This window comes from Dermacentor variabilis, chromosome 7, assembly GCF_050947875.1.
Source record: "Dermacentor variabilis isolate Ectoservices chromosome 7, ASM5094787v1, whole genome shotgun sequence".
In the NCBI taxonomy this organism is placed as follows: domain Eukaryota; kingdom Metazoa; phylum Arthropoda; class Arachnida; order Ixodida; family Ixodidae; genus Dermacentor; species Dermacentor variabilis.
The window spans coordinates 135,343,747-135,371,619 of record NC_134574.1 but is presented as its reverse complement, the minus strand read 5'-3'; the positions used below and the strand labels follow the sequence as shown (position 1 = coordinate 135,371,619).

Below are 27,873 nucleotides of genomic sequence, written 5' to 3'. Positions count from 1 at the left end.
TGAAGAAACAAAAAGTCGTACGTGCTTCAGATGTCCTACAAGTAATTGTAAGCACCACGGAAGGCGAATAAACGCTCCCTTGAGCAGGGATTTATATATCGGAATAAGCGACCACACTACTGCGCGTAAATTCCTCTAGGCGGCATTCACCGTAAGAGCAAAATATGCACTTCGCAGATCTTTGTACTTATCCTAAGGAAGGTCCGCACCCGACATTTCATGCAGCTTCGTACCGATCCCGAAATTCGCTTAGCCCTGGGAAATCTTCGAAAGTGACTGCGCTGACTATAGCTCATTTGCTGGACGAAAAACCAATCAATTTGATATAGCCGTTTCTAGAACCTTAGGAATTTATACAGGAAGGGAGTTTTTTTGGCACCACCGAAACCAAAGAACGCTCATGTGAGATGTGAGCCTTACACGGACAACGTTGAGATGGGGCGCGAAAGGGGTCGCCCTCGTCTTAATTAGTTGGCGACGAACCATTCGAACCTCATGCGCCAACCTCAGCCGTATTATGACCGTCAAAAGAAACTTTCTTCGCTCGACGGTGTTTTTTTCCCTCTAGAAAACTACATCGCAAAGGTCAGGGTGGCTGGGTGAGTTGGAGTTGTGAAAAGAACAAATAGCACTAAGTACACACACACGTAGAGGGAAGGTTGTAATACTGTCTTCGGGTTTGCTTTTAACGCTCTATCATCTTGTCTTTCATGAATTTATTTCAGATTTGCAAGAGTGTATTGAACATCTTTTTTGAGTAACAGTAGATTCGATGCATGTGACCCTTTCATCTGGCTAAGTATGTCTGTCTGGCAGTCTGCGTGCAGTCAGGCTTCAGTGTACATAAGACTATCGAAAGTACCAGTTTGAGCATCATAGAAAATAAGTTTCAATTTCGGACAGCCTAAAATACCTGCACGTTCTTGGAGTTTATATTTGCAGATTTGCTACGGCGTAATTGCGGATTAGCCACATTTATCCAGTCGTATACAACCTACAACGTTTTGTAGAAAGAGAAAAAGAAGTGTCAGTTTTATTATTGCGAGCATGTTCTGCAATCATCCCACATTAGGGGCTAGAAGCAGTTTTTTTAAGGGACAGATTGAAAATTGGGGCGGAGCTGACTTTATTGACCCTGTAGCGCCGATAAATTTTGACTAGGTAGCACTGTTTGACCAGGTTTGCCTTGTGTGCTTGGTAGATTCGGTAGGCTTTGTGCGCCGGGGAGGTCGTTTTGGCTTGGCAGGCTTGGCACGCCAGGGTAGCCGATACTTCCTGGTATTTGAGGGGCAGGCAGCTCATTTTGTTGAATTTGTGTGCACGTTGGGCAGGCAACAGCTTTCCTATCTGCAAAAGAATAGATGATGGCACGCTCACGGAGATATAGGTGTATAGCTTGCCCGGAAGCATAGTGGCTGTTGCCATGGGCAGTGGGCAATCTAGAGACTGAATGTGTGAACTTTACTATATTCAACGAGACGAGAGAAAAAGTCTGGGGAAACATCGCTGTAGAGATGTTTCCTGTAGCCGTATTAAACTTTCAATTGCGTAGAGATTTTGTTCATGTGCATTATTCATGGGACCGTTTGGTATGAGCGGTAAATATTGTGGAGTCGAAAGAGCAAACGCGGTACAGTGCAAGATATCAATATTTCGAAGCGCGCTGGTAGGACATTCTCGCGGTCTCGAATGGTGGCACGGTGGCAATGCTGCGAGTTGGACGATCTTTCATTGCAATACTGCGTTGACAGCTTTTTTCGCAATGAGAAGATTTCTCGTATTTGTCACTCGGCCAGCAAGCAGTTGACCCAGGAATCCGTAACTTGTGGTGTAGGGTATGTTAAGTTTTCTGCTACACCGTCCCAATAGGAGGAATGCCCCCATTGCGAGAAAGACACAAAAAACTATGATTAATGGTTAAGCCAGCACTGGAACGTAAAAAAAAGACCAATGTTAGAGTGGAGGCTCCAAACGGGGGAGTCAAATGGCCACACTAAACCTGCCAATCGTTGTACGAGCTTTGAGTTTCGGGCGAAACTACCACTTCTCTTGTCTATACCCACAGCTACTTCTTCGCTGTAGCGATTAAACAAGTATGAGCTCTACGCTTTGCCTAAAGTTACATTACTACATAAAATGCACTACTTAAATGAAACGAACTGGTGGCACATTTCATTCCACGCTTACCTAACATTGTTCTTCTTAAACTTATTTTGCGCTAAACAAACAGGGACGAAGAAAAGGAGCAACAAGGATTGAGCGCTTCTAACAACTGGCTTTACTTGCTTAAATACGCACAGATTTGTGCAATCTACTCAATAGAACACGCCTATAACATAACCAATAAATGCGATAAAACGCTGCGGATCAGCGCTACCCGGTCAACATAAGAACAGCAAAGTGCATAAAACAAGCACTAAGGATGAAAATTTGTTAAAGATATGATGGCAGAAGCAAATTTTCTTTATCCAGAAATGAAACAGGAGGATGGCTGATGCAGTTTTCCTTAAGTTTTGCAATCCAGTGAGCTTCCACAATTTTGCTCACGCTTTGATTTCTATGCCTAAACAATATGTCGGTGCTTCTAAGACAGGGTGAGCAAGCATGTTCTTGACAACGCATTGCAAAATGCGTACTAGGGCGACCTTTCAGACTAGACAAGTGTTCCCCTAGTCTCGTGTTAATGCACCTCGCAGTCTGCCCTACGCACACATGACCACACTTCATAGGAATCTGATACACAACGTTCTTCGCCCAATCGACAAAATGGTTGTTACGCGGACGTTGAATACTACATTCTTTCTTTGCATCATCCTTACTTTCGAAGTTACTTTTTAACATAGAACACACTTTACCTATTTTGTTTTTAGCCGAAAACACCACTTTTACTTTGCAACTCCCAGCCACCTTTTCAAGTCGGTGTGACAGGCCGTGCCCGTACGCATTCACAGAAACCTTGGAAGCTAAATCTTTCTGTCTGCGATTCTTTGTGGATAGGACTTTCTCATGTTTATGTTTTTTCATTGGCCTAGTGCATGGCGCGAGCATCACACCGAGTGGCTACCCAGCCTTTCTCAACCGATCAACTTGCTCAAGGAATGCAAGGTTTACACTGTGGTAACATGACAACAACATCGCTCACTGGAAACACGAAGTGACTATGCCATTCTTCACAAGCCTGGGATGGTTTGAGCCATACTTCATTACCGATTTTCCAGCTGGGGTCGAGAATGACCAACACACATGTTTCGGTAGAAATTCTAATGGACATCAAGAAACTGTAGCTTATTCTCTACCGGTACTTTCAAAGTAAATATCAAGCCCTTGCACAGAGAATCAAACATAAAAAAATAAAATCATAATAATGCAAATTAAACATAACTGCGAATCAGCCTAGTTCGAACAGATTCATTTCAAGAAACTTATTGTGCGCAACACAAACAGCGGCGAAGAAAAGGAGAAACAAGGACGAGCGCTTACTTTGAATACTAGAGGGCGTAGCGGTGGAAGAACGGCATCAATATGTACTCAAATTGGGGCCAAAGCTCTGCGTGGAGCCAAGTATTGGCATCGTCGACAGGTTAACACTTACGAGGGACATTGCCAGGAGTGTGCTAGAGAAAGAACGCGCTCGTCCTCGTTGCTCCTTTTCTTCGTCCCTCTTTGTTTTGCGCCCAATGGGTTTTTTAAAGATGAATCTGTTCCAACTAGGCCGATTCACAGTTATGCTTCAGTTCCTTTCTAGTTCTTCCGGCCCACTTTCTACTTGGCCGCATATGGCTTAAACAACCTAGCTGTTCTAGTGCCAATTATCGTGGTCTGTGAATGGAGAGCACGGGTGTTAAGAGGAAGCTTTAGCTCGGGCCCAACTCCGACGCGGCGTATTCAAATACATGTGAAAACGCAAAAATGTTTTTCTGAGATAACCCCTGCACCGATTTTAATGTTGCACCGATTTATTTGCACCCTGCACCCCTGCACCGATTTAATTTGTTGCATTTGACAGAACGAGCGAAATTCTAGTGACTGCTGGTCGCGGAATTTCTTTTTGTCTTGAATTTTCGTTAAAAGATCTTCGAAAATTCGAAAGTTTGAAAAATATAGATGTACGAAGTTTACAGATTCATTGTTCTGCATAAAAAACAGATATCTCGGTTCTGTAAACGGGATCCATTATATCAATGAAAGCGGACAAATTCGATATGTAATATTATATCTTATGTGAATCTGTTACGTTGTTTACAAGGATTCTGCAACAGCTATATTTCCATATTATGGAATATTTTGAGATTCATGTGTAACATATTATTTTGTCCGCTTTAGATGTACTATTAGAGGCAATTTGCGGAATTGTATTATCAATTTTCGTTGCTGAGTTACGGAGTTGTAAACTTGATAGTTTCGTTTTTTGAAAACGTTTTATTCTTGCCAATTTTTAATAAAAAATTTGCCACCTAAATCAAAAATTCGAAACCAGCAGTCACTAGATTTTACGTTTTTCTTTTAAATGCAACAAATCTTGTCAAATTTGGTGCACTGCTTGCCGAGAAAAAGGAATTCTCCTTTTTACATGAATTTAGATAGGAGCACCCGAGCTAAAGCTTCCTCTTAAGCTGGTTCCTTAAACTTGGCAAATGGCATGATGGGGTGTTGCTGGTAACTGGGTGGTTGCCCTCGTCTGCAGGACACGTGAGAAGAATGATCATGATCTTGAGATCAGAGAGCCGGAGACAGGTTAGGCATTTCAAAGAATGTCTAGAGGAGGCCTGTTCGTCCGCTTCCAATGGTCTTTTCAATGTGAAAGCATTTCGTGACAGGTGCAGACAGGCAAATATTGTTACTGAGGCTACGTGGAACGATGTGCGTCGGAAATTGCCTAAGAAGAAGAAAAGGTAAGTGCCAGAGAGACGCCTTCTAATACTAGGGGGCGCAACGGTGGAATAACGGCATCAAGAGCAGCTCAAATTGGGGCCAACATACTGCATGGAGCCAAGGATCGGCATCGTCGACAGGTTGGCACTTACAAGGGACATTGCCAGGAGTGTACCAAAGAGAGAGAGAGAGAGAGAGCAACTTTATTGAAAATGCCTGCATAGTCGGTTAGGCTCCCTCCACGCAGGGAGGACAAGCTTTTACCGCGACGCGGCCACTACGTCAGTCTCGTGCGTTGTGCTCCTCGAAGAACCATGTGTGGTGGAATGTGCGGACATGGTGGCCAACGCTTTGGTAAGCGATAGGTCCAGACCTAATGTTGATGTCACTGCTAAGTATTTGGTTGAGAACAATCCTCGTGTGGTTCAAACAGACAAGGAAGGTTTTCTGATTGTTGTACCAAATGATTGTTATTTATAAAAAGGCGTTCCTAGCGGTGAACAAGTGCTTTAGGAAATGTGCTGTGATTGTAGAAAACGTAAAAAAGAAGGCGGTGGAGCTATTGAAAAAATGTAACCAAGAAAAGCTCGCGTCATACATAAAGAACTCAACAATAATGATATTGAATATATTTTTTACTGCAGGAACACTCAAGCAAGGAATTCCGTGAAAGATTGTAGGTTTGGGCATGTTGGTATTCCACAACGTTTAGGTTTTTAGCGCAGAAAAAGGAACGATAGACAGAAAACACTCCGCGTCGTACCTCTGTCTCTCGTCCCTTTTGTGCGCTAAAAACCTAAAGGTCAAGGAATTCCGTAAAGGCCAATTGTGTCCGAGTGAGGGTGTTGGCAGGTTCTGGAAGCGGGGTTCCTGCAGAAAATATTGAATTCCTTAGAAGTACAGGATTTATACTTATTAAAAAACTCTGAAGGCCTTGTGAATTTTCTGGCATCAGATGCTACAAGGTGCAGCTGGGGATTCAGCATAGATGTTCAAGGTCTCTACTATTCCTTGCCGCATGGGACCCTAATGTGCAGCGTTAATCATTGTATAACAAATGAGAAAGATGAGGTGTCATTACGCAACACGGGCAGGATGGCTGTGGAATCTTTTCTTGAACTTCAGCATTTTTATTTAGCGTATACACATCTAGGATTCTCTAATAAAACGTATATACAGCAAGGGGTGTGTGCATCGGGTCAAAGGTAGCTCCCATTTTTAGCAGCATTTTACTGGGCAGCATAGATAGAGAGCTGGACAAAGATTTAGAAGGTGTAGTATATAAGGTATACAGATATGTAGATGACTACTTGATTTTTGGCGGTCATAAAGACAAGGATGCTTTCAGGAATAGGGTAGTACAAGCCTTTAATTCTCTGGGCAAGGGTTTGACAGTTACTTCGGAAGTACCGGTAGATAACAGTCTACAGTTTCTTGACGCCAAGTTAGAATTTGTACCGGAACATGTTTGTTGGTCATTCTCGCCCCGAGCTCGAAAACCACTAATGAACTATGCCCCAAACCACTCCAGGATTGTAAAGAATGGTATAGTCATTTCCTGTTTCCGGTCAGCGTTGTTGAAGTCATGTTACCACACTGTAAACGTTGCATTTCTTGAGCAAGTTGATCGGCTTAGAAAGGCTGGGGAGCCGCTCGCTGTCGCTGGACTAATGAAAAAACTTAAACAGCATAAAGAACTATGCACAAAGAATCAAAGGCAGAAAGATTTACCTTCCAAGGCTTCAGTGATTCCGTATGTAAACGGGCTGTCACACCGACCTAAAAGGGTGGCTGGGAGTTACGAAGTAAAAGTGGTGTTTTCGGCTAGAAACACAACAGGTACTGTGTGTTCTAGGCTAAAAGTAAGTTCGAAGTAACGATGATGCAAAGAAAGAATGTAGTATTAAACACCCATGTAAGAACCATTTTGTCGATTGCGCGAAGAACGCTGTTTATCAGATTCCTATGACGTGTGATCATGTGTATCATGTGATCATGTGTATCATATTTTCAACGCATTTTCAACTTATGTGCTTGTTTTATGCGCTTTGCTGCTTTTATGTTGAGCGGGTAGCGCTGATCAACGGCATTTTATCAAAAGTGTTGTTATATGTGCTATAGGCTTGTTCTGTTGACTAGATCTCGCAGATCTGGGGGCATTTAAACAGGCGGTTCTTCAAACATAAAACCAGCTGTTAGAAGCGTTCGTCGTTGTTGCTCCTTTTCATGGTCCCTGTTTGTTTCGCGGACAATAAGTTGTTTTTATAAAACAATGTTAAATAAGGGTGGAATGAAATGTAGCACCAGTTCATTTTATTTAAGGAGTGCATTTTATGATGTAATGTAACTTTAGGTAATGCGTAGCGCTCATACTTGTTTAATCGCTACAGCGAAGTCGCTGTCGGTAGACAAGAGAAAGGGTAGTTTCTCCCGAAAGTCAAAGCACTGACAACGATAGGGGGGTCTCGCGTGGCGATTTGACTCCCCTCTTTGGGGCCTCCACTCTAACATTGGTCTTACCTCAGCAGCGACCTTTTCTGGGCAGTGCAGGAATTTCTGATCTATTTCAACCCATTGCCGTACTAAGTCTGTATGTTTTGCTTTTTAATGTCCTTTGCAATTATTGATTATTTATTCTTCCTTCCATTACTGCTTTCATTTCAGCATGTAATTCCATTTTCCACGAAAACTTACTCTACACGCATCTTTGGTATTTATTTGCGGTCTTAATTTGCAATAATCTACCCATATCTTCGCTAATTGCGTGTGAACTACGACATCAACTACTAACACAACGCCTAGTGCACAGAAGGAACCGCGCCCTATCATCTAAACAAACGGAGGTTACACGTAGGAATATATATATATATATATATATATACGTTAATATCCGGAACATAACGGGACGCCTTCACCGGCACGGACAATTTCTATGCAGTGTCCATGTAGTTGCCGTCGTTTTAAAAGCTGGCTGGTACCGCGTTTGTAAAGACAGCTGCATATACTGTAGATGTCGTGCAGTAGACCGGGTGTTAGCTATGTTTTCAAAGCATGAACTGTTCTTCGCCGATTGGCCTCTTACAGGGCACAATCATTAAGGGGGCCTGAAAATATTTTTATTTAGAACAATATGTACATAGTTCCTTTCAAAATAAGCTCTACCTAAGTCAGTAATTGTGTTTAACCTTTCCTCTCACTGCTCTGAGTAACTTTAGAGCTCCTCAAGCCTAATGATGTCGAGTCGTTTCTCGGAAGTTCTCTTCATATTGCTTGCAGTGGTAAGTCATTTTACTTTAATAAATTCACTTCAGTAAAAAAGAAAGCACGGACACTTCGGTCCGTGAATAAGGTGCGGGAGCGACTCTGCCCCATATCTGAGAGGCTAAATACTACGTCAAAGCCATAACCATTCTAGAAGGTTGCGCAGTTCGCTCAGACATTCCTACTCAATCTCTATAATACTCTTTGGTAAAATTGGGGATTGACATTCTGTTTAGCCGAAGCCAATGCACCCACCATAATTCCAAACTATCCTAAAAAATTGAAAACGGTGATAAACGACTTCAAAGGGGCACAGTTTCCGGAATATTTCTGACCTTGGTGAAGAAGAATTCGTCAGCTAACTAAAAACTTGCTTGGTTTTGGAATCGCACCTATATAGCTCGAACGTACGTTACCTAGGTTAATGTTTCAACAAATAAAGTTTTGGTCCCTTTCAATGTAATTATCTGGATCATGTTCTGAAAGAAAAAGTGATTTCCGCTTTTTTGCATGAAATATTTGTGAGCACATGGGCAATACACAACGCTAGCACACGCCGCAAGAATACCTTCACACTCAATTTGCACTCACAAGAGCTTAAATGGAAACAAGTAGCTTCTGAGATTTCTGTACCGACGACTCTTGTTTGTATTTCGAACCCTTTTGTCAGTCTTGCAGGTATGACTTGTTAAAGGTTTGCCCGAATGAGGAGTATTTTCTATACCGCTCATTTCTTCTATTAGAACCTCCCGATTCACACAAAAACATGATCAAAGTTTACCTTCCTAAACATTTTCGGAAGCGTTTCAGGTGTTTGTTGGGCTTCTTTCATACGAAAAACTAAGAACCTTAAGGATATTCGCCGTATGCAGTCAATGGACGTCACCCTCTTGGAAGTGGAGCACAGCAGTTGAGAATATTGTCACCACTCATCTGTGAAACATTTAGCGGTGACGTCAGCTGGGGTACTGTCTTTTCAAGTGCCGCCCCCCCCCACTCACGTTGCTGGAGGACTAAGGAATGCAAATACAAAGAGCTCTATGAAGCCAGTCTGCATTTTTGAGATCCCGGCTTAATTGTCGATTGCGTGATTGCTTCCATTGCATATCGCAAAATGAGATGTAGAGGTTTTCCTAATGGTGCGCATTATTGAAGGAAGTTTTGTTTGTTCTAGAGGACAGTTGGTTTGTGCCGTATTGTCATCTTGTGGCCCTTTTATACGCTTGGATGTGTGCAAACGGTTCATAACGCTATGAGTTCCAGGCAACTGAAAATGTCCGCTATTGCGTACGTCTACGAACACATGTACCTTCTTGTAGGCTGCTGTTTTCAGTGTTATCTGCAGTGATAACGACAAAGCAATTCAATGTTGAAATTTTGAATGGTTGAAAAGGATTCTCGGCGTAGTACGCTTGATGTAACCTTAATGTGAGCGACATGTACAGAGTAGAACGATTCAATCAACTGGATGATAGTGATATATCTAATGCAAACGCGTGAAAAGGCACAAGGGTAAGGATGGGCTGGAAATACCAAACGGAAAACTTACTGTGTCATCACTTGCATTTGTTGCACTGGTCATTCTCATGTCGTTTGTAGCATGCAATTACCAATATACATTACATTTATTGGTGCACTTACATCAGTTACACGTGGGCCGTCCCGGCCTTAAAGTAACGACAAGAAATCATGCATATATGGCATGCTTATGAAGAAACTGTGCCAACTTACGGCTGCATCTTTGCATGCACTTCAGGTACGATGAAAATGCGTTATTATTTTTTCCGCAACGTTTGCCAGCAAAAAGGTAACAGTTGTTTGTTTTCTCGTCAAAATACCAGTGGCGCTTTCCGCCCCAGCACTTTCCAGGAGTTGGCGCCATGCTACAGTAGGCCTTTGGTTTTTCCTTTGCTGAAAAATAATGGAATTGATTACTTAGCAGCCATTCTATTGACATTATAAAAAAGCTTATTAGGTAATGTGTACGATGGGAATCTCAAGGGGGGATAAGAGGCAAAGAATTGCAATTTTGGACCAAAAAGACGCATTTCCAGATTATAGGAGTTTCAGGTTGCTTTACTATGTGAGAATTAGCCAATAAGCTCACCGACCATTACGATACTCCCTAATGCAAAACTTGAGCGAAGCGCTATACGTTAAAGACGTATGCGCATCAATTATTGGTATTATCGTTACGTAGGTACACGATTTATATTAGAATGTGAGCGATGTGGATAGCGTGGTTGGTGCGAACAATCTGTAGCTCGCCGCACATTGCAAGAGAACCGCAGTGTGGCGCGACTGCTTCGCTAATCATTAGATGGGGAGAGGTAGTGCGTGGGTGGCGATTGAGAGTGATTTACAACTGCCTCCGCAGACAAAGCTCTGCTCATGCAGCGCTTTGTTTGCGTATATGGTACCGGCGGACGCGCTCTCTGCATACCTTATCGATAGCGTCATCTGTGAACAGACGACGGCGCGCTACTCTGACGCCATCTCGTAGCGGGGATCACCGCAGAGCCCATCTTGCGTGGCCCTACGCTTTTATTCTCATGCTTTCGCCATACCCTCCTCCTCCGCTTTCCTCGTCGCGTTCTCTTCGCTATCGCCGTCTTTCATCCTCCGCTGCGCTCCACGTTCGCTCTTTGATCCTTAGCTGCCCTCGTTCGCTCGGTTACACCGAGGACGCCGACCATCAGTGTAGGAACGGGTGCCTAACAGCTGCGCTCTAAAACAAATATCCTCACCAGCCCAGTAGACATGCTCAAAATAGTGTTTTTTCACAAGCCGGTGACTCCGCGCCAACGAGAACGTCCCGATTCCCTTGAGATTCACCATGCTAGCGGGCTCGCCGCGGTTTACTCGTACGTGGATTGGCCATCCGCGAACATAGAGCAAATGGGATCGTGGGATCACCTAGCTGGCGGCTCTCAACGTCAGGTCGCTGCGCCTGCGGTCTACGACGCTCTACTATGACGGCTGTCCCTCTTGTGTGTCTGCGAGACGTGGTCCGATTTCTTCTTTCAAGTCGACGGCTACAGCGGTGTCGCATGCGCCCGTCGAGTCGACTAACCAGTTGGCGGAGTTGCCATATACGTGATGAACGACGTATCCACCACTGTCGTGCCAGCCACGTTTGTTCCACCACCCAAGAACTAGAAAGCGTGGTGTTTTGTTCCGACGTGTGTGCCGGTAACAGCGCCGATGGGACGGTCGTTTCCACTGAGGACGTTCGCTCTGCCTCTTCCAAGCGCGACGTAGAGGGCTTTATGAACGACCACTCTGGATGGCTGCTCCATCCGGCCAGTGACGATCAAACTCCTGCCCTCGTCACTGGCGATTTCAACGTCCACGTGTCGCGGACAGATGGCAATTGGCTGCCCTCGTTTATACTGGAACGGTTCTACCTACAGTGCTAGACGGGCCCCAAGGCGCTGACTACCGCTGGGCGCTCGTGTTGGGATTGGACCTTCACCAGGAACGTGCCCATCGTGGTCACCGAACCCTTGACTGTCTGCCATAGCTACCCCATAGCTATAGTACCTTCCGTGAAACAATAAACAGCACCAAAATATTCAAGCACCCCTGTGTTGTGCATTATAGGACCTATACAGATGCGCTGGTAATCCACCATCACAGAGTGGAATGGGTACAGATTTTTTTTTTATTTTTGTAAAAGCTGCCGTAACGTAATGCCCAGGGCCTACTTCGCACTATTTCTCTTAGCACTTATTTCGCTCGAACCGAAGCTGCGCTTTTGCAGTCCTTTGGTTTCTGTATGCGCTATTTATACGATCGCTCCGCCATTTTTTTTCAGGCAGTGCTTGGAAGCACCAGTACCAGACATTGCTTGTCACGGTCAAAAGGCAGGGCACCTGAGAGTTCAAAAGTGACTCGGAAAAAAAAGAAAGCATGCAGCTATAGCCACAGAAGAAATCCGAATTGAAGGCCCAACATATTATTCACGCGAATTAGTAAATGATATTAGCAAGAAAATGTTGTTTATATATATTTACGCTGCGGCTTTCGTGCGGTAAGCACTACAATGATGGTTCCACTGTCATCAAAGTTCGCACAACGTGTCAGTGTATCTAATATACTTCTTTGTTAGCGTGAAAATGGACCACACAGATAGACAAGATGTGCTTCACAAGAAAATGAGTTAGTATGAAACTTGGGCAATTTCCATTTTGGAAGAGAAATTCATAATTACGAAAACCACCAATACAAGAAAAACTATTTATGGAAACATATGAGGAAAAATTAAGAAACTGTATGCTGCTGCGAGAATAGCACGCTAAATATACACACAGTGTAGCCGACTCAACAACTACACTCAAAAGCAGTGATAGTTATAGTGAGTATGATGCATGTTCTTAAGATAACAAGAAACAAGCGCATAGGGTAAATTTGTTATTAGATGGTCTTTCAAGTACTTTTAATTTGTGGTTGCCTAGTGTAGTGGAATTGAAAACCCAGATATTTAAAACTGGTGGAACAAGACCAAGGCCAAAATGGGCATGCATACGTGTAGTTCGGTGTCACAACAGCTTTCTGAAACAATTTGTAATCAGTAAGTCACACTTTTTTGTTCTATGAAAAGACGTAATGTGACAGTCGCATTCTACAAATGTGGTTGGAATTTGAGGGATAATAGAACTGTTAAACCATGCTAATTTCTGCGCAACGAGCGCTTAAATAAGAAAAGAAACAGTAGGAACATATCTCTATATCCATGGATTACAGAGCATAAGATTGAGGTAGATATTTTACTTTTGACTACGAGGCAAAAGTGTAATTGAACTTATAAAGAGGGCGTATACCAGAGAATCCAAATCGCTTCAAAGTGGATGAAGTGATGCCATGGAAATAGCAATGTTGCAGGCGTAGGTCCGAGTCGGTTGAAGCAACACGAAGAAAATGAGAAACTGCTGATACAGGCTTCCGTACAAGAGTGGATTTATTATAAACTAACAAATACAGTTTTCGGCCACAGGTACTTTAAATTAGGAATACATATTCTATGCGGGTACTTATTTAGGTCTCGTAATGCCTACTTTGCCAGGCATGTGCTTTCTTTCTCGCTAAATAGTTCGCTACCAAGGTACTTAGAGTGAAAATCAGTCTACTGATACCTTACGTATTGTGTATACTTCCTTCCTTAAACATTTTTGGTACGTTATCACAAATACATATTTAAAAATTTAAAGCCCTAGAGTTAGTATTCATTCTCATATTCAAAGTGAATAAACGTTGGCAGTACTTTCCAGAACAAGCATTTGTGTGTGCGCATTGTCGACGGCCTAGGTGCAATGACTTATAAGATAAAAGCAAGATTTATGATCACAATTCGCAAGTTTGGACCACCATTTCTCCAACGTAACAAAAGCAGCATTATTCAAAAGTGACCATATGCCTGAAACTCAAGAAATTAATGTGTTAATAATTAGTAAAGAAGACTGCGTTGATAGCGTAATTCACTTGGCGCCAATCATTTTCACATCAAATGATGTCTCGTCGACTCTCGTGGGCATAGTTTTTACTCACGTAGGCAGGCCTGCTGGCATTTCATCTCTGTCAAAAACAAATTGGGACCTCCACCACAGATAGTATGGTTGAACATTTTGCAATAGCTGCTCTCGGTATCAAAATACCAAGCAACAAGAAGTGGCGCACAGGTCCCTTCCACAGGTCGCTGAAGGCAGGTTCTCGAATTTCTCGGTGTGAGGGCTGAAAAAAATGAGCGTTCTATTAAAGGGACAGCACCTTGAACAGGAAATACGCCTATGCGAAGTTGATTCCTGCAACTTGGTTGTCCATTACAAATACATGAGTACATTTGTTTCGTCACCAACCAAGAAGAAAGCATACATGTAGTTAAAATAGATTGCAAATGCAGGTTCTAGTGTGACATTATTCCGTCGCATTATTTTCACAGTCCCTGTGAACAGAGACAATAAAAAGGACTTCTACAGTAAATCTATGCCCATTCATGCAGTCGATATCTCATGAAGAAAATGTGTTTGCCTATGTTATGCGTTAAAAAGGAGTCTTTCATCGCATGCCTCTTTCCATTGCGGCAGACTGGAGCTCACAATTACTTCTGTGCAGCTGACCGTGAGTTTACTAGGTGCCACCATGCCAACCACACAGGTGTCTTAGCCGAATTTCCTTGAAGCAGTCGTAGCTTCGTATTTGTACTATTCTGACATTACTTTTTCATGGCATTTGTAAGATTAGCAAGGAAGGCATCATGTTTTTGACAAGAAATATACAGAATATTGTTCACAAGAGTAACATGAGCACAATAAAAAAAAACTACGTGACATGGCTGCGTGATTTTTTTATTATATTCCATGGCTCAGGAGGTCAGCGTACGGTGTGTTCTTTTCACTTATGGCATCCTTAGGAAAGTTTCGCGGGTATCGCTTGGCTAGCAGCATGTGTCATGGTACGATATTTATGTTTATTCGCCGTACAGCTACCATATCTAATATCATGTAATGTTGATGTTTATGCCTACACTATTCAGAGCTCATGCCCAGACGGGAAAGCAGTTCAGGGGTGAGCACAATATGAGACGTCGATGCAGAAATGCCAAGAAGAGGAAGGCAATGTTTGATTTAGGTCGCTGGAACAATAGTGAGGAGAGGAAGCGTGAAGTGCGAAGCACACGAAAACACAATAAGGGCTTCTACTTGTATGTCTATCTGCAATAATTGACACATACTCAGTAAAAAATAGTGGCACCAAAGTATCATAAATAATACTGAAACGACAAAGATTGCATAGGAAATCGGCCGCTGTTCTATAAGGAGTACTGTGCGCTTAGCATATACCATTAGTAGTGTGCTTTAGACATCTTATGTACCTGCAGATCTTCTGTAGTATAATGCGCGAAAATGCACATCGTATATAAGCTTGATAAGTGTCACTATTTTGTTCTAAAAATGCCGTTGTGTGTAGCCTCCAGTGGCTCATGCTCAGCTTTTTAGAATGCGGGCATCTAAATTATGAAAACTAATTCGGCCATTCGATATCAGACGCTATAAGGTAATAGGATCATATGCCTTGGAGATATTGTGACGGACTCAGGGAAATGCCACCGCACATGAACAAGGTGGGCGAACCGTCTTCTCGCGACTTTCGGTTTAGTCGAAGGTTATCGTTTAGTCACGGATGGGGAATGGCACAATCCCTTTAGCCGCTACGGTGTTGCGCTGCTATGCAAAGCACGGCCGTGGCGGCCGCATTACGATGGGGGTTAAATGCAAAAAAAAAAACGTCCGTGGTACGTGCATTGGGGGAACTTTCACAACCGCGAGATTGTCAAAATTAATCCGGAACCCCCCCCCCCCCCCACGCTGTGACTCACAATCCAATCGGGGTTGTGGGACGTATAACCCAAGAGTTCTTTCATGGAGTCATAGTGCGAGGAGGCCTTGTGGAGTTGCCAAGGTCTGAAGGGCCCAAAAATTGGATCAGTTGGATGTTGTGTCTCGTGAAGCACGCATCGCTTGCGTCGGCCTTCTTTAGACCCACTCGCTTCCCTCGCAAGGATACTTATGTGGATACACTAAATATATTTGTTTCGTGCCGCCATATATAGTTTGATTATGCATAACAGGAAGGTGCTCATTCGCACTACTTTGGCGGTGTGCAAGCGTTGGTTATAAATGTCGGCGCTAATACATATACACATCTACGCAGGAAAGAGACGACGAACCTTTTGTACTCTGAAGAACACTGCACTCCAACGAGCGCAGGTCCACCAGCCGAAAACCTTACCACGCCTTTCTTCCAAAACGTTAGTCGTCTCTTTCCTGCATATGTTACGTCCGGTATTGCGTGCTGAAGTTTGAAAAGAAAGCCCTATATACATATATGAAGGGAATACATCTACTTAGGACAGGTAGTGACCGCGGATCAGGATCATGATACTGAAATAATCAGAAGAATAAGAATGGGCTGGGGTGCGTTTGGCAGGCATTCTCAGATCATGAACAGCAGGTTGCCATTATCCCTCAAGAGAAAAGCGCAGAACAGCTGTATCTTACCAGTACTTACATACGCGGCACCAACCTGAAGGCTTACGAAAATGGTTCTACTTAAACTGAGGACGACGCAACGAGGTAAGCAAAGAAGAATGATGTGTGTAACGTTAAAGAGGGGGGGACAAAAAGAGAGCAGATTGGGTGAGGGAACAAACGCGAGTTAGTGACATCTTAGTTGAAATCAAGAAAAAGAAAGGGGCATGGGCAGGACATGTAATGAGGAAGGAGAATAACCGACGGTCATTAGGAGCTACGGACTGGATTCCAAGAGAAGGGAACCGTAGCAGGGGGCGGACGGTATAAGGCCGGTCGCCATTTTCCATATATATATATATATATATAAATATATATATATTATGATTATCTCACTACGAAACGAAGCACAGCAAGCACAGCGCAAGATCCAACGAGAGCTCCTATTTGACACAATGTACTCACGCATGCACTCTTTCATGCATTTCTTCATTGTCGGAAACAGGTTGTTGCCTCCTGCACATGTGCCCGGTTGCAACATTTTACAGCAGTTCGAATTTTGTTCGTAATACCAAGCTTCCTTCAATGGATGGCAGACGCCAACAAACGGCGGCTTCCTGCACGGTTTTGGAAGGTTTTCCAGAGGAGCTGGAAGAAAGAAAAAAGAATGGTCACTATTTCGAAGTGCCTTAATTGCAGCGTTGACTAGTCTGCGACCCCGCGCAGCAGCTACGGTATTACGAAAGACTCGGCTGAAGCCAAATGGGTACCCTTGTCGGGTGACGGAGTGTAAATTGGCATGCAGTGCCGCAAGGCAAGTAGTTTGCAAACCTATTTCTTATTTGATGTTGTTTTATTCTTTATATTCTGTTCGGCGAACTCCCCAAAAACAGCAGGAGGAGTAAAACGCCCATCTGCTACATAAGAGCATTGGTTGGCGTCCCAGTTGCAGTGGTCGTATTAGGAATCAACGTTTTGTAATAGGGCTCAAGAATCGCCTAAAATCCTTTTATTGGCGTTTCAAAAAAAATATAGAAGAAGTAGACTGAAGCAAACGGCTTTTTCAGTGTATGCACAAATAGCGTTATGGAAAAAGAACAAGTCATGGAATTTTAACGTGATATCATTAGAGCTTCTGGGTTCTCAGAAAATCAGGTCTCGGCGTTACTCGTCCAGCGTCGAACGTCATTGAGCAAAACGTCATCCCGAACCGCGCATAGCCTACAACCCAGGCCCTCCAGGTAACACAGATACGTTACAGAAATAATTGAATTTCTGAAAGTAAAATGCGTAGAAAAATTATAAAGTACAACTTACACACAACCTACGGAAATGATAGCTTCGGAATGTAATTCGAATGTACGAGAGAACACAATTCTGTTACGCGGAAACTAAAACATAAGCCCCTTTTCCAGCGTTTCAACTCTTTGTAAAGTGGAGCGCCGAGCCCGGTTACTTGCAGCAACACCATCCTGATCGCTCGCCTCCGCACATTCGTGGCCCACGCAAGAGGCCACGTTTCTACCAGAAAGCTCTCCTTCGTGCATACCGTCCGTCGCCAGAATTTCTCGGTTTATATTACGGTTACATAAGTTGCAATTGCCGGGAAGAGTGAGAAGCCATCAGTGACATTTGAATGCTATCGCGTTACTCTCTTAAAGGCGAACATAAGCGTCCTACAAATTTTTATTTCGCCAAATCATTGGTGTCACTTTATACTTGTCAACACCTCCCACGTAATTGTGATACAGAAACAAGCCACGCAGTTGTCGAAAATTAAAATAAGAAATCTGTAATGAATGTGTTTCTTTGTCTACAAGATAAACGCTAATGTTATTCCCAACAATCACGCAATATTCAAGTTCACAAAGAAAGAAGCATTGAAACAATATAGTATTCCAATAAGGGTCACATTAAGCAAAGTTGATGAGAAATACAACATAAAAATTCTAAAAGAGGCTGTTAGTAATAGGAAACCTGCTCACTAACATACTCTGCCGAGAGAATGCAAGAAAATCGACGAGGCTTTTCCCTAGAGATTCTTCCTGATGTGAACTAATTCACTGCAACAGCACCATTCTCCCACCGTGAAGACCGCCGCACTATGTTCGTTTTGCTGACTTTCGTTCATGTAGAGAGAGCACATATTTCGGTCTCAGAAAAGCAGAAAGAAGGGCCGGGAGGTGCTTTGTCTCTGGCATGCAACATTGCTTAGGGAAAAGAGGGAAACAGAATGAAAGAGAGAAAGTAGGACTGAGGATGAGGACGACACTGCAGAGTGAGCTACGAAGATGTTCAGTGTACGAACGCGTACTACATGTTCTGCTCACACACGTCACCAAGTCACAATGCCGAGCCGTCTTTGACGAAGGTGTAGAGCACGGAGGTATAAGGCTGTTTTCCATTAAAAATGAAATCGGCAGCACGTAACACTCCTGTAACAGGTGAAGGCGAAACCCTGTTGCACACTTGGTAATGCATCGTTATCTGAATGAGCGGCAGATTTCTTGCATGTTGTAACGGAGCTGCAATGGGAAGTAAACGTATTGCGTTGTAGGTCGATTTCCTCAGCGACAAAGGCGAGCGCTAATGCACTATCTAAAGCTTACTCCATTCTTTTTCTTTTTGAATGCTTTATTACTATCTTTCTTGCTTTCTTTCATTCTTTCCTTCTTTTTTCTCCCGTTCTTTGTTTGTTTATTCGTTCTTTTTTTTCTTCTTTGTTTCGTTCCTTCTTTCGTACGCTCTTTTTTCCTTTCTTCTTTCATGATCAGAGATTGAATCTCTGTTTGCTTGCGGTGGTAGGAGCTATATCTGATGTTGGTGTTTCCTTTCTTTTTTTCCTTCGTTCTTTTTTTCCTTTCGTGCCTTCATTCACAGTCCCCCATTGTATTTTTTCTTGCTTACAGGGGCATTAATCATTCCAGATTGTCTTTTTTTTCCGGTTAAGCCATTGCTGATGATTGCTCAAATTTTTTGCACTAATTGAAAATAATATTTTTGGAACCACTCGACTGCATGCCCGCTTTCTTTTAGCTATGAGCCATTGCAACAAGCCACTTAAAGCTTTCGTCCCAAATTTCGGGTTTTCATGTTCCCAGGGCGTTTTAATTTCTGTGTCATGGGTCTAGGATTTGCTGCTCCAATAGGCAGGCGCCAGTCATCCTAACCAGGAAATATGGCACTAGGTCTCTTACGCTCTGTGCTGTAACAAGGACAGCTTCAAAGTATCTGTAACGTAGTCTTTGTAGTATAACATTATTGAGCGTGGGGATCCATTTTCAAAAAACTCTGTTAACAAGTTAACGTTGTGTGAACGCCACCCCGAGTATCACTTTGTATAGTACAGTCGTATGACTGTGCTTTGCCTTAGGTAGAATCCTAAACAGTAAATCTGGATCTAGCGGATACACGCAATCCTGTGGGGCGTTTGGATTAGCCCGGTGCAAAGCGTCAGCTCTCCTTATCGCAGAATAAAGCAGCGCTGTAACGTCGTGCTTGTAGAAGGCAATGGTTTCTGAGCTGACGTCGGTATGCGCAAGCATTGCTTCTGTATTTGCTGACTCACTGCGGGAAATTTTGCAATGGTTTGACAACTACTGCAGCAACATGTAATTCGAACCTTCTTTTGTGCTTTCTTATACAAAAGAACTGCCTCTATAATCAGTTGCTCGTTTCGCTCCTCTCTTCAACTGATATCCGGCTCCTTACCGAGCTAACTTAAAGTTCGATAGTAGAGTCCACTACCGCGGTACGTCAATACCGATGAATTCCAATACCTTACGGACAGGTGTTACTTTCGCTGGTTATGAAAATATTTTGTGAGAGATCTTGAAGCTTCGCCTTAAGCTGCTTGTAAGCATCATGACTTCTGCTCTTGAAAAAACATGTCTAGCAAGATGAGAAAACGGGCTAGTTCAATGACTTCCATCTTGAGAACTTTTCGAACTGTAACGCAACGACAAAAGACAGAGTCCTGTCATTTAGGTTTGTAGTACTGACGTCCCGCCATGTTTCTTATTTTGTTTCAAAACGTTCGTCTGCAAACACACTGGGCAAATGACTCAGTATTTCTTGTTAATGCAAGGCAAAGTTTGTTATTTAAATCAGCTGTCGGCAATATGTTTTTTAGTCAGAGAACACTAATACGACCATAAGATGAGGCATAGTCTACAGTGGAATACTTGGAATTGGAAAAAGCAAGTAATCACAGGACAAATCTTGCAAGTGCTAAACTATTGCCGTTCAGAAATTTAAGCTTGGCCGTAAGAATGTTACGCGCGTGATGGCGTTGGGCCCAAGTGATGTTGATCTGCAATCTACGTCAAAGTTGATGATCAGAAGGAAAGACTGAGGCCTTGAAAATCTATGCTTTCCAGAGCTATAATAGCAGAAGCATGTATTCCTGAAAATATTGGTTCACTATGTCGCAGACAGCCTACACAGCTGCTAAAAAGATGGTTTGGATATTTCAATCATTTCGAAGCTATAAATAGGACGACCTAGGTTCAATTCTTTTTCGCCACTACTGTGATGTGCCTGGTCCGGGAATATTCCGATCCTCTAATGAGCTTCTCGTGGTTGTCTACTGGTATGCTGTGGTCATCAATCGTCAAAGCTTGCCAATTCATCGGCGTACTCGTGAATGCTAAAAGTGGCCTCACTTTGGTAAACAACAGAAGAAGTCGGCGTTGCATTTAAGTATTTATTTATTTATTTATTTATTTATTTATTCAAAATACCTCACAGGCCCGAAGAATGGGCATTGGGTAAGGGAAGCTTCAAAAATTTTACACAGTATAAAGAGCAAATTATACAAGATTATACAACTATACAATGCTTTGTTAATATTATTACAACGAAGAGTCAAGTTTACACAAACTCTAAAATTTCAAGATAAAAAATGAAAAAAGACATACAAGAAGTTTTTTTTTGATGAAGAAATGAATGCTTATGTCGTGACAGAATTTTTATTTGTTAGCTTCAGCTACCAGAATATCAGGTTGGTCGTTCCACAAGCGGATGACATGTGGAAGCGCAGATGAGTTAAGAGCGTCTGTTTTGCCGTAGATGCGCGTGAAAGAAAAATGATTATGCAATCTGCGTAAGGTGAATTGTGAATGGAGCTATTGGTGATGGCCTTGGTCCGTGAACGTATTTGTGAAACAGCAATATAAGCGCTACATCACGACGAATGTTGAAAAAAGGAATTGATAAATTGTTTTTAATTTGCGTTATACTTTATTTCCAGTTGTAATTTTGGGAAGTGAATCGAGCGGCTCGATTCTGAAGTGATTCTAGCATAGTGGTTAAATAAGTGTAATGAGGGGACCATATTGACGAAGGTAATTGAAGTTAAGGGCGAACAAATGTAAGATAGGCTAATTTGCGGACATTTGTTGGTGTCTTACGAGGTTCCGGAGTTTGTATCCCAAGGATCGGGACGCACTCCGCAGATGTTGTTGATATGTGTAGTCCAGGAAAGGCTTGTTGTCAGGGTTACGCCTAGGTATTTGAAAGAAGTAACTACAGATAGTATGAGAACTAGGAAAGGAAATGTTTGAGAGTGAAAGACATTACATTTATCTGGATTAAGCGCCATTAGCCAGGTGCTACACCAACTGCTGACGACCAACTTAGTTGACGACCAACTTAGTACTGACGACCAACTTAGTTGCTAGTACTGACGGAATTGTTACTTAGTTACTAGTACTGAACTGAATTGCTAGTACTGACGACCTACTTAGTTGGTCGTCAGTACTAGCAATTTCTCGGTAAATTATACAATCGTCAGCAAAAATCCACACATGAGAAGAAATGTTCTTTGGTAAGTTGTTAATACATATCAGGAAAAGTAGTGGACCGAGGACACTACCCTATGGCACAGCAGAGGAAACGTAAGAGAGCGCGGAAGAGACAGCTCACTTGAGCCAAATCTTTAGGTGCTGACGTGTCACATCTGAAGTGCAGATGCATATGTCATTGGCCTACACATATATTTAAATGAAGGGAAGTAACTTACTAGAAATACCTATAATGCTGATGTTGAATAGCATTGAAGTAAGGATTGTGCTTTGTGAAGAGCACGTCACATATACGGGTATCCTGTGTCTCTTTTGAGTATGCTCGTAAATAGCAGCCTGTCTCTAAGGCTGGATGCCGTCCAATAATACAGAGGGCTACCAATGCTATAGTTCTTAGTGACCTATAGATTAGCTTCATCTAAGGGGTATCACTTCTTCTTTAATGTCTATAGTCTATATATACAGACGCTTTCATGTTGTGACGCCGTTTATCATGTTCTATGCAAGAAACCAGATCAATTACGCTGTATATTGATGAGCTGCACTTGCAAAAAACATCTCATTGTCGCTCGGCACACGTTTTATTTCTACAAAGAAACCTTCCAGGGTGTAGATTATGATTCGTTCCGTGATTTTACATTGAAACCGGCCTTTGCTACTGGATATCATAACGTGACTTCTCAGGTATGCGTAAAGTTACAATGCGAATTCTTTTTCAATGCTTGTGAAGGCTCCCAGCATAACTTGTACAAATCAATAATTGTTATTACTGCTCCTGATTCGAGATAGAAAAGCGCCGATTAAGTGATACCCTCAGGTCCAGATAAACTTGTAAGCATGGATGCAGAAATCCAGCATTAGGGGCATGAAGGACGATGTCGGGTGAATGCGATCATCTGTAGTTGGTGGCGCAAAACGGTGCTCTTGCACTGCAGCCGCCGACGCGTAATCTGCATGATTTAGGTGGAACCTTTAGAGACATCAACTTCTTTGCGATTTTGATGTGGAGCGAACATGTCGAATCGGTACCACTGCCACACACTTTTAATTCGCTTCCACATAAGTTCTAGTTAGTAGGCAGAACTTTTCTGCAAAAAAAAGTTGCGTGCACCTAACCGTACACTGCGCCCCTGATAAAATCTAAGATATCCAGACCAGTGCTTTGGTTATCTTTACTGGGTTGTATACGCAGCGGGGTCCCAGTTGTTTACTAGCTGGATCATGGTTACAGTAGTTCTAGCTAGTTATATACGCAGCGCTGTTCCACATAGTATTTGTAACTACGTTTGGCACACATTTTCAGTTATGTTACCTGTAATTGAGTTCCTCAATATCACATCTGGCCTGCAATCCAGTAATGAAACAACTGTTTTATAAATCAATGCTCTTATCATACTACACTGAAAAGTATTTTTCATGTTGTTGGTTGAGGTATACAACCAATGTATAAGAAAAGTTGATGCTGACTTGTCTAATGGGAATGTCAGACCAGTTTAGTTATAACATACAAATGGGTGACGCAAACCATGGTCTGTGTAACCTGATGCCACGAGATGACCCATAAGTCAGTTACCCATGCATTCATTGCACTCAAAAATAACATAAATTTCCAGGTGCATCTGCGAACAGCTATGTCGTCAGTGAGTACTCAGTAGCATCAATGATAGCATTTGTAAATTCTTGAGAAAGACTGCAGTAAATACTGCAGCATCTGCATTCCGGTGTCATACCGGTGTCATGATTTGGTGTAGATTCGTACTACATTACCCACATTAAAGCAAATCGCAATGCTACACAATCTTCGTGAGGCTACAATCACGATAAATCATGCCTGTGCTTTACGGGGACATGATCTGAAAGCTGAATCCTATTTCCCAAGGCTATAGTTACGTATTCGAAGAAAGGTTTCATGGGAAGAACAAATACAGAAGAGGGCCTTGGTTAAAGGCTAAACAGAGATGATATAGCCGAAAGATGAGATAAGGATACGGCACGGCTTCACAGTCGCGAATGCAACAAATGACAAAACATGCAATTCGGCAACCAATGCAAATTGGTAGTTTCGGTTAATTATGAGTCATTCGACTTACCTAGGCGACAACTAACAGAAAGGCAGCTACTGATCCCGATAAAACTCGCTAATCAACTCGGATACACATAACAGCCACGCCCGTTGCAGTTGAAACATTGGGAGCAATGTTTTAAGAGGAATTTATATGGAGCATGATTACGAGTGTGGTAGTGATGGCAGGTCACGAACCATTCACGAAATCTTAGAAAAGGGCCTTTCTTTGGATTACATTTTTTGCAGAAGGACCTCCAGTTGCGCCTACCTACTTCATTTTGATGTGGCGCACAATTTTTAGTACGCATCATGATGCTTTAAGGGTACAGCGAAAGCAAGTCCCCTCATACTTCATTTCCACACGGCGTCCAATGGCTCGCTGCTGCTCGAATAACTACGGCAGGTGTTAGGGTATTGCTTCAGCTATATGATGTTTATTTCTGCAATGTTGTGATAATGTTTTGTACTAGATGTGTCGATGACGGCAAATGCGTGTAGGTGTCTTCCAACAATGCATTGAATGCTGTCCACTTGCTGCACAGAACTTGTGAGCCAGGGAGGCTAAAAAAGCTACTCACTTCCAAATGCGTTAGGATGGAGCCGCAGCCCTACAAGTTATGCATCTGTTCTCAATATCATGATTGAAGTATAACTACAGAAAAAAAAAACTTGAATAGTTCTTATATGTGAATCTAGCGGTGGCTTCTTTCACTGCATTATAGAGCACATAATTTTGACCAGTTAGGAGCCTTCACCTAGTCTTTGACTTCTTCCACCATTGCGTTGCAAGCTGTCGGGAACAGCAATAGTAGGAATATGACGTTTATGTTGAATGAGGCTCTCAAACAAAACTCGCTTTGATTCAACGAGAAATCGGCGTTTCCATATTACAACAATGCCTGGCGAAAACGATATTTGTTTATGGGTTTATTATAATAAAGCATCGTTTTGCGTGATACAAAGTTTCAAGACAATTTTGCATATGTTCAGGGCACATGCACGAAGTGCAAGCTGATCTTTGAAGCCATCTCCACCGTGTCATCTATGTTATATTGCATTCCATTTTTGCACTAAAACGGCTATGCTCAGTAAAAAAATGTGGTTTAATATCTCCCAGAACATAATATTCGCTTTGTCTATTGCTTGAACAATTAGTAACGAACGAATCCATACCACTTGAAACCAGTTTTACCACTTGAGAAGCATTATTTGACACCTTCTGGAGCTTTCATTGGTCATAACACTATGCTTCTCCCAGCTGTCTGTCAACAAAGCTATGATGATTGGTTATAGAATTTCAGGAATTACTTTTTCAAAGAAATTAAGGGCCCTGTGAGGACGAGGCAGAATAAAGCCGAGCGTGCTCCTAAAAATGTTAGAAAAAAATGTAAAAAGCCGCTTACCGTTTACACCATTCCTTCCTTTCCCACTTTTGAACATGTTGAAGCCTGAAATAAACATGCAGCAGCTTATCAATTGCTTAGAAAAGTTTCTTTCTTCCTAATTTTAGATAACCTTGATTTGCATGTGTTTTTCTTCCTTATCTTTCAGAACTTGAATTGATGAAATGTCGACAATGGGGAGTCGCTTTTAGCAAAACAGAGTGTAGCAACACTTCTAAACAGCAACTCCAATTGCACGTTCAAGCAATGAAAGTGACAAGCACAAATTTCCTTCGAAAATGAAGATATGGATGCTTTTCACAAACTCTAACAGTGATAAATTTTACACGTCGGTAAGTTCGTTGAACACGTTGAATTAGGGAACAACGCGAAAGCAGAGGACGCAGAGACTTCTGAATCTGTAGACGTTGTGTGCCTCTTCCGAGTCGTCGTCTTCCGCGTTGTTCTCTAGTTCAAGACGAAGCCGCGGCGATATATGCCTAGACTTTACCATCTGAACAAGTCAAGTACTTATAATCTCACGCTGCGGCAATATAAGCAAAACAAGCAACGCTCTACATAATTATATATATATATATATATATATATATATATATATATATATATATATATATATATATATATATATATATATATATATATATATATATATAGGCGTGGCAAGACGCTCTTGGGCGCGGCTGGCCACGCCAGCTGGCGGGGGCTGTGGCACCGCGCTCTTCCCCCACTGGCACCCGTACCGTGGGGCCCCAGCTACGTTCCGGAACCGACCATCATCGGAGGAAAGGCGGCGCTACCATTTCCACAGCCAGTAGAGCCTCCTGCCCCGACAGACTGGTGCGCCGCGATTTCCGCGGTGCGAGCTGCAGCTCTCATGTTTGACGAGGAGCTCGTCCTGAGTTGCTGCAACTCTGTCGCCGTCATCGGGCCTCGCGTGGAAGCAGGGTTCGGCGTGGTCTCCTACGCGCACCTGCAGCTTCCACGCCACCGTTGTAGAAGGGCACTGCCAGCGGGGGTGACAGCATCCACGCGATATCATCGACACCGCCCCCGGGAGCGGCTTTTCCCTCTGCGGTTCAGGGTGCGGACTTCGGCACAGTTGGCTCGGGAGGGCGTAGTGAGCGTTGTCTGGCGTTCCGATGAGATTGCGGCAGTTCGAGGCCACTTCCTTGCGGCTGCAACACCGTTCGAGCGGCGATGGTCACCATCTGCGATCTTTTCCTCCTGTTACCTGCATGGTGCGGTGGTAATGAACAGGCGGAGGCGCCTTCCGGCGAACTTTCCAGGGAGCCATCCTACTTTAGGAACTTCGAGTTTCTGGAGTACCCTCGCGACTTGGACGTTGCCTGCTTCGCCGATCGTAGTTCGGTGCAGTGCTCTGCAGGGTTCACTCACCGGTAGGGGTGCCGTGCAGTGGCTGCCAGCCACGGTGGACCAGTGCCATTATCAGTTTCGCAGAGGGAAGGGCAGTATGGAAGCGCCGGCGTGATGAGCGCTATCTAATAAAACGGTGAGTCAGTAGAATCAGCTAAAATCTTTGGAGTCAAACATGCTCTGTGCAAGTGTAGTTAGTTCATTTGTCTTCAAGATTTTTTAAGAACTATGACGTTTGAAAGAATTTGACAGAATTATTCAGCCGACGCACATATGTTTTCATGCTCAACATGTGCAGATATAACGGGGTTACCTACCATGCACACATATTAGGGAGACCAGCACGATAAGGTTGGCAAGAAGCATCATTGCTAAGTGTCTGCTTCAGTTGCCTAAGCAGAGCTGCTGCACCGTCAAATGAGAAATAGATATCCTTCTGACCACTTTTTTACAGCCATTGTTCTTTCCAATAAAGAACATTTTTGACCTTGAAACAGTTTACGTGGGCAAAAAACAAGCCTTTATTTCATGTAATATCTGACAAAGATAGCAGTTTCCCATTGTGTTCTTGAAAAAAAGAAACTGGGACGTGAACAAAAGACATTTCGTCATTCTTTGCTGCTCGTCATTTGTTGCTACCGGCATATCTCGTTCCGAGTTTGACTAATACGTAGCCGCTATGTTTGTCAAAAAGTTGCAATAGACTCCTCGCAATAAGGGACATTCGCTACCAGTTTTATGTACAAATAATAGTTTTAGTTATACTCCAACACAGAAATATTTTTTGATCAGGTACGAAAATAGCGATTGAGACAGGTTTGTGGTTGAGTTTAGTTCTAAGGGAAAACAAGTCTACTAGGATGTGGAATGGGGAGCGGCACAGAGTGATTCCTTCTTTTGGCAATACAAATATTACCGAATAAAAGTGACGTTCTGACGTTTCGTAGGGTTCAAATTGGTAACGGAACTCTTAAGGTCTGTGCACATTAAATTGCTCCAAAAACATTAAACAGTAAATTTCAGCTAGAATAATTGCTACCCCAATGCGGTATCAGATATTTACACGG

The 27,873-nt window shown here is 42.9% G+C and overlaps 1 protein-coding gene across 2 annotated transcripts; it reads right to left on the bottom strand.

The window, feature by feature from the left end:
- Nucleotides 1-958: 958 nt before the first annotated feature.
- LOC142587948 (tissue factor pathway inhibitor 2-like) lies at nt 959-27,235 on the bottom strand. 2 transcript variants are annotated; one of them, XM_075699339.1, is made up of 7 exons: nt 27,124-27,235; nt 25,433-25,477; nt 16,626-16,808; nt 13,681-13,863; nt 9,865-10,044; nt 6,604-6,663; nt 6,249-6,539 (listed from the first exon to the last, which is right to left on the bottom strand). In XM_075699339.1, exons 1-7 carry the CDS (start codon nt 27,173-27,175, stop codon nt 6,505-6,507), a joined length of 738 nt encoding a protein of 245 aa, XP_075555454.1. In that variant the 5' UTR covers nt 27,176-27,235; the 3' UTR covers nt 6,249-6,504. The 2 variants fall into 2 exon arrangements, with proteins under 2 accessions (XP_075555453.1, XP_075555454.1); XM_075699338.1 differs by lacking the exons at nt 6,249-6,539; nt 6,604-6,663 and adding an exon at nt 959-1,347.
- Nucleotides 27,236-27,873: the final 638 nt, after the last annotated feature.

Excerpts from the sequence above, each read along its gene's own strand:
- LOC142587948 (XM_075699338.1), bottom strand. The coding sequence starts at position 27,175 with ATGATGCTTCTTGCCAACCTTATCGTGCTGGTCTCCCTAATATGTGTG. Across the intron at positions 13,864-16,625 it reads ATGCATGAAAGAGTGCATGC|CCCTCACACCGAGAAATTCG; the intron begins GTGAGTACATTG and ends CATTTTTTTCAG. Across the intron at positions 10,045-13,680 it reads ATGCCAGCAGGCCTGCCTAC|CAAAGGAAAAACCAAAGGCC; the intron begins GTGAGTAAAAAC and ends ATTATTTTTCAG.